The sequence below is a fragment of the Penaeus monodon genome, chromosome 36 (genome assembly GCF_015228065.2).
Source record: "Penaeus monodon isolate SGIC_2016 chromosome 36, NSTDA_Pmon_1, whole genome shotgun sequence".
In the NCBI taxonomy this organism is placed as follows: domain Eukaryota; kingdom Metazoa; phylum Arthropoda; class Malacostraca; order Decapoda; family Penaeidae; genus Penaeus; species Penaeus monodon.
In genome coordinates this window covers 31,264,034-31,274,033 of record NC_051421.1, presented here as the reverse complement: position 1 = coordinate 31,274,033, position 10,000 = coordinate 31,264,034, and the positions used below count along the sequence as shown (strand labels likewise).

Sequence of the window (10,000 nt, the reverse complement as noted above, 5' to 3'; positions counted from 1 at the left end):
TGAGTTGTATAGATCCCTGTAAAAGTACTCACTATTCTTATGATTTCATTCTTATTGTATGTACTTCTCCATCTGGTTTCTTTATTGCATACAATTGATTTCTCCCTATACCGAATCTCTTTTAATGTTTTCATGCTAGTACCTGATATCACTGTTTCATTTATTATTGAGTATTGAATTTTCCCTACATCTTCCCTTTTCTTTTTATTTATAGTCTTTGTTTAGTTCGGCTAATTCTATCTTGTCCCTGATTGACGATATTTTCATGACCCTACGTTTTTGCATAAGCTCTTTAGTTTCTACCGAGAACTTGCTGGAGCTTTGCTTGACGTTCTTACCGCCTACTTCTAGTGCAGATTCCTTATGATGTCATTGAACTGTTGTTGATTTGGTCAATGTGAGATCTTTGTCGCTGAGAAGTGAATATCTGTTTTGGATGTTAAGGTTAAATTCTGTCGCTCTGGTCTTCAAGTTAGCTAAATTTGGCTGTGGTTTTCCTATGAGTTTACTCCTTTCCCTTCTGAGGTGTAATTTAATTTGGCCTCTGACCATGGTCGCTGCCAACATTTACTTCATTAATAACTTCCACATTTTTACTATATCGCGTCTATTTGAAATTATGAAGTCAATTTCGTTTTTGATGTCAGATGGCGACTTCCAAGTCCACTTCCGCTCTAGTCTTTTTTCGAAGAATGTATTCATGATATTGAGTGATCGAACCTCCGCAAAATCAACTAGCATTTGTCCCCTCTCATCCCTAGTACCTATTCCGTGATTCCCATGCGTTCCCTCCTGTCTTTTTACCTATTTTTGCATTAATATCTCCCATTATTGTGAAATGGGTTTTTACTCTCTCGCTGGCTAAATGACCATCTTCTTAGAAGCTCTCTATTTTTTCATCACTGTGGCTGCAGGTTGGAGCATAGATTTGAAAAAATCTTTAAGTTGTACCTATTGTTTAGTTTTATTGCTACTGAAGCCACTCTTTTGCTTACACTAAAGAATTCCACGTTATTCTTTTCTAAACGTTTGTGAACTAAGAGGCCTACCCCTAATTCCTGCTTGCTACCCTGGGGTTTATCTCTCCAATGGAGCAAATGTCCATTTAGTATCTTCTGTTCTTCGCCTAGTCTGTCTAACCTCACAGAGTCCTACAATATCCCATTATGATGAAAGAAAGTTCCTCAAGTAATGCTGTAAGTCGGATTCAGTTCTCATTGTCCTTATATTATATGTGCAAAGGTTCATCAACGTGGGGCGGCTGTTGTTGTCCGGGAATTCTTAGCACCCTCTGCTGGACACGGTCCTGATGCGCCGTAACCAGGGGCTCCCTTCGCCTCGGGGAATGAGGGCGTTTTCTCTGTTTGTGCGGTCAGTTTTTTTGATTGAGAGGTATTAGCCGAGTTTTCTCCGACTTACTGGCTTAGGTGTATCTTTTGGGGGAGGGGGGAGTTAGTTTAGCCGGAATGCCACTGATAAGCCCCTCCAGCAGGGTTGGCTCTGTCTAGCCGTACTTATCTGTCGCCACGCACGGCCTGCTCACTACACCAGGGTATACTCCCGTGAGCATGGGCTTAACTATCAGAAGTGTGTATATGTGATTGTATTTTATACACTGATTTATTTATGTGCATGTACGCCAAGTGCAGACACAGTTGTTCACCTGCAAATGCTACGCATATGTTCATTTTCTTGCACATGCACACGCAAGCATACACCTTTACAAATGCTCCCTTGTATGTGATATGCATACACACGCTTACATTATACGTAACTACATACGAGCCTCGTGTACCCATGTATAGACGCATGCGCACATCACATGCGCATACACACGTGCATACTCACCCCCATGTATGTGAGCACACACCTGCGCATACATCCTGTGCATCTGCTTATGACTGTATATACACACATAAAAATAGCAATGCGTATGCTGACGCACACGTATATGCGCACATACGTTTGAACATACTCATGCATACACATATACATGCACGCATATGTATACATATACATACATACACGCACATTCACTTCTACACATATATACGCATGTATACACTTACTCACCCTATCTATTACATATATATACACATACACATATACATATTCATATATACACACATACATATACATACACATACACATATACATGAACTACACACACTCGCACACGTACACACATACATATACATATACACGCATATGAATATATACCATAAATATACGTATATCTATGTATATATTGCTATTCTTACATATACACCGCATGGATACGTACACGCATACATCTGCGCGTTTTCGTCCATACGCACCCACACTCGTGCACATACGCTTGCACAGCGTCTGCATGAGCGCACATACACACTCCATTATAATGAGCCCATTCACTATAATGTGCATAAATTGTAGGCTTAAAGATTTAGCATGTTTAATGGGTAAGGATGGGCTTTGGGGTTAGAGGGAGTGAAGGGTTTTGTATCGGCTCATGTGTTGTGGGTAGTTGATGTGTGGTGTGGGGGTGTAGTGTGTGTGGTGTGTTGAGGGTTGTGTTTTGTTGTGTGGCAGTGTGGTGTGTGTGTGTGTGTTTGTTTGTGTGTGTGTGTGTGTGTGTGTGTGTGTGTGTGTGTGTGTGTGAGTGTGTGAGTGTGTGTGCATTTGTGCGTATGTGTTTCTATATGTTTACGTATGTCTATCAGTATGAGTATGTGTTACATTTGCTTGGGTGTGCGCTTAGATACAAGTATGTGCATGGACATGTAAAAATATATTTGCCTGTGTATGTGTACCTTTATTAGTGATACTTATCAATTCTTAGAGTAATTTTTAAATTTCCCACTTGAGTGACAAAAGTTTTATTTGTTCCTTCTCATACTTCAACAACAGAAACACATATCTATGAAAAATCTATCATAAACTATGTTTCAGAAAGGAATAATCAAACAAATATGTTGTAAAATATCTCCACAGGCAAAATGGAATATATATTCTCATTCTTTTTCAAAAATTTACATCAAACATACAGATATTAATGTTAAATGGTATTTTACATAGAACATGAACTTAAATTCCATTATATTAGAGACTGTAATAACATCAGTAACTCATACTCATTTCATATTTCAACTTTGTATATGTTACAAAAAAAGAAAAAGACTGTTAAATGGATAAACATCAAATTCTGATTGCTACTTTGAAACAAAAAGTACAATTAATTATTTCATATCACAATATCACAAGGACACAATATACATGTAATTACAAAATGTTTAAATATATACAACAGAACTGCAACATTGCACATACAATCTTAAAAGACATTTTTTTGTACTACTGCCTTCCTCTTACCCAAAATACTGATAAATAAACAAATAAATATATAAACAAATTCTAATAAACAATAATAATACAGAATTGCAAATAAATTTACTCTTGCACATCCTTAACAAGAACAATCCTGCTGATGCTAATGACTGCTCGGCAATTGCATAGTCTACTGTCATTTTCTTCCGTGAATTTTATTTGTACATAATAATCTCTACAAGTGCCGCCATGAAGCCAATTAGTAAGCTTAACGAGTCCTCAGCTAATTACCCCTCACCTTGAGCTTTCAAAAGTTTTCTTTCTAATGCTGTTCATGTCAATGTTATTCTTCTTCTTGACATCATGATTATCATAATGCTATTAAAAATGCTAACAATAAATAAAGATAAAAAAGAAACTTTCAAAAAATCAAGCAAATAGGTAATTAGGTGAGCTAAGTAATTAATTGATTCCTTGGTAATTAAACACTTGTGGAGTCATCTACATGTTAATGATAATAATAATAATAAATGAATAAATGAATAATAAAAAAAAATTAATAATAATAACAAATTAATAACAATAATGATCTTAATAATATTAATAATATCTATAACAATCATAATAACACTAATATTGATAACAGTAGTTGTAACAATGATAATGATAATAATGATGAATATGATGATGATGACTACATGATAATGATGACAACGATGATGATGATAACAAAAAATGTCATAATAACAAATCACAAATTAATATCCTTTCATATATCTTTGTTTCACTCCTTGCTAATTGCAGCAGCCACAAAGTCTTCCACCTGCTTCTTCACAGCCTGGACCCTTCTGTGGTGTTCCGTGAGTCTTCTCAAAGTCCAGGAACTTCTTGAAGATTCCGCGCATCTTGCGGATCTTGAGCTTCAGGCCTGTCATGCGTTCCAGGACGGTCCTGTAGGTGGAATCAGGATCTTAATTTGTAGGAGGAATAAGTGTCTTTGTATACATTGTGTGTGTGTGTGTGGTGTGTGTGTGTGTGTGGTGTGTGTGTGTGTGTGGTGTGTGTGTGTGTGTGTGTGTGTGTGTGTGTGTGTGTGTGTGTGTGTGTGTGTGTGTGTGTGTGTATGTGTGTATACAGGTGCATGGATATTATATGTATATGCATATTTATGTATATGCATATTTATGTATATGCATATTTATGTATATGCATATTTATGTATATGCATATTTATGTGCATGTGCAAGTGTATATGTATGTATGTATGTGTATGTGTATGAAGACATGCATATAGACAAGACAGATATATCTCCCTATTGTTGCAAATATAAAAAAATAAAGAGAAATATGTTACCTTGCCCCTTCTATATCTCCATTCTTAGTCAACAGATCTACATAGACACTCCAAATGTCAATACGTTTGGGATAGTTGCTGAGCAGACTCTCGAACATGGTTCTCCCCCTCTCTGCCTCGCCAAATCTGAATTCAAGCTGCCCAAAGCGGTTGATGAGCTCCACATCTGAAATGGCATATGGAAAAAAATCTTATTCTGTTCTACTTGCTAGGTGCATAAAGATCTAAAAGAAATAAAAATTTGGTCATTAACCCAATCACCCCGGATTTATGTTCTGTCCCTTGTAGGTTTTAGTGAATTTTGTTACATACAGATGGCTCCACATATGCTCAGCCTCCAAGGAGTCTATCAGTAGGCCCTACTGACTGATCTTGATTTCCCCATTCCTTGAATTGGCAGGAAAATGCGTTTTTCCTTTTAATACAATTGATATCAATACTGTTATTATTGTTATTGATGTTATGATTATTAAAGTATTATTAAATCTTGTTAACATTAAGACAATGAAATAATGCAAAAGATCCTTTCCAAAAGTCAAGGAAAAGGGTAAACAGGTGAGAAAGGTAGGACTAATAAGTGACCCCTTGATGACTAAGCACTTGTAGAGCCATCTATGTGTGAATACAATAAATAAACCTGTGTTACAGTGGGCATGGCATGTATTCTTGCCAAACGTGCCGATTGGGTTAAGACCTTACTTATGGCCAGATACAAAATTCTTAAAACAAAATTTAGAAGCATAATTTGACCTTTCATACTGCATTCTTTATTTTTTTCTTTTCTTTTCTTACAAGGACCAGTTCATTTCCCTCTCCCACACACAGCGAAGAGATAAAACAACAATCTGACTTACGATGTTTCTTGTCCAAGGCAATCAGTGCTCTATCCATATACTTTCTGGCTTCATCAAACTTTTTATTTCTAAAGAAGAAAATCCCTGCTTTAACCCACACATCCAGCACTTGGCCAAACTTCTTGGTCATAATGTAGTAGATGTTGGAGGCATCCTGTGAATGGGAGTAAAAAAGATTGGACATTAAGTTACACAAACTATTTCAAGATATAGGAATATAGGAAACACTGTAACAGATAAGAAATTTCTGAGAAGTGAAAAATGAATTGAAGAAATGAGACACATTTTTTGGCTTGGTGGGGGATTAATTTCATATCCCATAATGTCATGTAAAGAAAGGGTACAAATTCAGAGGAAAAACTGATAAAAGACTTAAGGTTCTTCCAGTGATTAGGGTGTCGAAAAGATAACACCGAGTCAAAGAATCTGAAGGATAAGAGAGGGAAAATAAATTATAAGATTCATTAATGATGAATCAGCTTGCTCTTTAGGGGACTTGGAAGCAGCCAAAAAGTACCAGCCAATCTAACCCTGACTAAATTACAAAAGTACACAAGAAAATCAATAAATGACTAAATAAAGTTGTTTCTCTGGTGAGCTGGAACAAAAATATTAAATCAAGATCAAATGATCAGAAAAATAAAGTCTATGGGACATACGACAGCCATACGACAGATCTAACTAATTATACAAAGTAGATTATGAAACTTGATTCCCCTGTGAACAATATACCTCTTGGGGGGATTAAATATGAATGAATAAATAAATAAATAAAATAAAAATGTTATTTTAAACAGTAAATATGACACATTCCTTATACATGTATAAAAAAAATTAATACTTTAACATATTTGTCATACTCAAAGAATACATTAGGATATTACAGAAGAGAGACAGAAAAAAAGAGGGAAAAAGGAAATATAAAATTATAAATTAAACTTAAATGTACATGAATCATATTCACTCAATAAATTTAGAAAATGTGTGAATAAGAATGAATATGTTTACAGAACAAGAGATATTCTAAACTAGTTTCGATTAAATATTCTCCACAAATACAAGGATGTTTTCTGACAAATATTTAATTGATACAGTCAAATACATTTCTTGCACTGTGATGATATTCATTCTCATTCATACCTTTTCTACATTAAACACATAATTAAATCCATACAAATATAAAGAATATGCTAATCATAAATGTGTGAATTAAACAAAACAAGACATAAAAACTGACCACCATACCTTAATTTTATCATTCTCAGCATAGACCATAGCCATGGCAAGGTGCACCTGTTGCTCGTCATTTGTGGCCAAAGCCTCACGGTATGATGCCTGAACTGACTCTGCCGTCCCATAGAGCACCTCAAGCCTCAGAATCACAGTCCAGATATTAAGTCTCTCTTGCTCCTCGCGCATGTTGATCACCTGCAGTGCACGCCGGGCAACTGCCTTAGCCTTCTCCACCTCTGCGCTCTAGGGGACATACAAAAAGAAGTGAATGCAGTCTGTGTGAGCTTACCATAACTAATAGATACTAAAGACTGTACAAATGCACAAAAAAATCATATATTTAATTATAGCCATCCATTTCTCCAACTGCTTATCTATCATTCTATCCATCTCTCTACCCATTTATTTATGAATTATTTATCTAAATAACTATTTATAGATCCATCTCTCCTTCCCAAAAATACTGGTATTGACCTACTGTTGTGTTAGCAATGCTGATGGCTGAGTTTAGGACCCAACTACAGCTGTCAATGGGTGAATGACAGTTAGACTGTTAAGGTGCATTTGATACGAGAAAGCTGGAAGTTTTGCATTTGCCATGCCTTTGCAGAATTAATGGCTTAGCAATGTTGGCTGAAATCTTTTCCTACATTTTAACTGAAATTACTACGGCACAAGACCACACAAACAGCTGCTTGATTGTAGCAAGCTGTCACTCTGTCCAAGCTGTGATGTGACCTAGTAACATCAAAGGTATTGATAATACTTAATATCATAATAATAACATAATTGAGACCTCACCTCCAAATGGTAGCTAATGAACTGAATCCAAACTGCTGAGGAGTTTGGACTTGTCTGCAAGAGCTCCTCATAGTCCATGGCAGTTTGCGGCAGTCGATCCTTATCCAGCCTTGCACGTTCAAGCTCATGCAGTCGCTGTTCCTCCTGCTTGGCCATGGCCTCACGCTCTGCCTTTGTCATCTTCTTGGTTTTCTTCTTCTGTGAAGATAATAAAGTATAAATTACCTGACAAATGAAAATTCTTGCAAATATGGTCTAGATCATCAACAGAATGCACTGTATTGAAAGATATACTTTCTTACATATGAAAAATCAAATCCAAACTGAACTAACTTTTGCTTCATCCTCCTCTTCCTCTTCACTCTCACTGGACTGCCCCCTGTCGGCAAGAGAGTCTGGGACATCCCATACAAAGCCAGTCCCTACAGAGAGGCATGGCTTCTTGCTCATCAGTCCAGCATCACTTTCCAAATTTACATCTTTTACTTCCTCATCCACCACATTCTTTTCTCTGCCTTTCTTATCCTTCTTCTTCTTTTTCTTTTCTGTTCCCTCTTCCTTCTCTGTGGTCTCTGTGTCCATACTACATTCCAATTCTTTCTTACGCTTCTTTCCTTTTTTCTTCTCAGATTCCTCTACGTTCTCTGCAGTGTCATTGGTGTTTGCTTCTTTCTTGGTTCCCTCTTTCTCAACCTCTTCCATCTCCTCAGAACTCACATCCTCAACAATGTGATCTGGTTCCTCTATCTCTATCTTGCCTTTCATTTTCTTTTTCTTTTCTGTTCCCTCATCCTCCTCTGTGGTCTCTGTGTCTACATTACATTCCTCTTCCTTTTTACGTTTCTTTCCTTTTTGCTTCTTTGTTTCCTCAATGGTTTCTGCTTTCTTTTTGGTTCCCTCATTTTCATCTATGGTCTCCCCTTCCTTGTCGATACATAGAGTCAGTGTCATCTTCTCTGCCCCTGGATCCACCTGAATGACAGAGAACTTGACAACCTGACCCATGGTGAAAACTGTATCCAGACTTGCCACCTTTTCTGATGTGGCTAGGCGCTTGGGTACAAAACCTTTCACATTATTATACATAGCCACCAGCAGTCCTGATGAGATGATTTTCACGATGTACCCCTCTGACACTGTGCCCACCAGATCAGAGTCATATTCAGAGATAACTGGAAGCACTGAGTTGACCAGATCTTTCTTACTTGTGAGCTTGATAATCTTCCTCTCCGGAATCACATGCAACACTCTGCAGTTTAATACTAAGCCACGGCGATACTTCTTCTCTGGGTTCTTTAACTGTTTTTCTAACATCAGGTAATCAATGTGGCCAGAAACCATCTTGCTGAGGGCCACTAGTACCCCACGGTCTTTGCAGCACTTTACAGTTGCTTGCAGTTTGGTGCCTACTTCCACCTCATCATAGCTTAACTTCTGTAAAGCAGAAAAGGAATGGAAATATGTTAACATTAGATTTGAAATCATAAACAAACATCAAATTTCCTTTAATCTTTTAAATTAGTAATATTATTTTTCAAATAGCAACCCCTGAAGTCCAAGCCACCTCAACTGAACATATGGGTAACTTATTCCATTCATACTGAATTGTAACCAGGAAAATAGCACAAGTTGCGAAAAGCTGATGCTCTATCCAAGTAACTTATCTGACAGATTAAGCTACCTATATGTTCAGTTCATCCTCAGATTACCTGATCTTCTATGATATTCTGTGTAAATGATGGTGTATCTAAGTACACAGTGCATATCAAGTTTCTCTTAACTTCCTACTTTTCTTTCATATATATAAACAATATCATCTATTCTACTTAAGACCACTTTAGCTGTTAACAAAGAATAAAAGTCTATCTAGCTATCAGGCAAACAACTTTACAATCTATCCATACTTCTATAAATAATAATCCCAAAAGACATCAGTTAACCATCCATTTTACAGAACAAAAGAAAAACCTTACCTCTGGCATAGCTTTGGATTCTTTTTTAGCTTTCTTCAACCCCCGTTTTGCCTTGCCGTTCATGAGCTTTTGCTTCTTGCCTCCACTTTTCTCAATGGATGGGCTGACCTGTGGTTAATAATACATATTCAGAGATCTCATAGACCTATTTTCTTCATAGCATAAAATCTAGCTTTCCCTTGAGAGGTAAATCTCCTTGGTGTGTGGCTTGTAAAATCTGTTGTCTAAGCATGGCTAATGAAGGGCACATTCCACCCTTATTTAGTGGAGACAATGCCCACCAAGACTAAATTTCCCCCAAGAATCATTCCTGTCATCCAGCCCTCAGCCAAATTTTTTTTCACGTAATGAAGGTCACATCACCTGGACCCAATGGATTTAAAAACCTTAGTCTCTCTCTACTTTTAAAACAATTCTCAAACATATCAATTAACCATACATTTCACAAAGAAAAAGAATGGCCTTACCTCAGACACCAA

At 36.9% G+C, this 10,000-nt stretch overlaps 1 protein-coding gene across 2 annotated transcripts in view; it reads right to left on the bottom strand.

The window, feature by feature from the left end:
• Nucleotides 1-2,952: 2,952 nt before the first annotated feature.
• Nucleotides 2,953-10,000, bottom strand: part of LOC119595456 (protein RRP5 homolog) — a 12,275-nt gene continuing 5,227 nt past the window's right edge. For both annotated transcript variants that reach the window (XM_037944578.1, XM_037944577.1), the window contains exons 6-13: nucleotides 9,989-10,000; nucleotides 9,522-9,629; nucleotides 7,882-8,982; nucleotides 7,549-7,746; nucleotides 6,760-6,990; nucleotides 5,515-5,668; nucleotides 4,661-4,826; nucleotides 2,953-4,257 (exon numbers count right to left, since the gene is read on the bottom strand). The exon at nucleotides 9,989-10,000 is cut by the window's right edge and continues 120 nt beyond it. In XM_037944578.1, coding sequence (XP_037800506.1) covers nucleotides 4,101-4,257; nucleotides 4,661-4,826; nucleotides 5,515-5,668; nucleotides 6,760-6,990; nucleotides 7,549-7,746; nucleotides 7,882-8,982; nucleotides 9,522-9,629; nucleotides 9,989-10,000 — 2,127 coding nt within the window. In that variant the 3' untranslated portion in view covers nucleotides 2,953-4,100. The remainder of the gene's footprint in view (nucleotides 4,258-4,660; nucleotides 4,827-5,514; nucleotides 5,669-6,759; nucleotides 6,991-7,548; nucleotides 7,747-7,881; nucleotides 8,983-9,521; nucleotides 9,630-9,988) is intronic.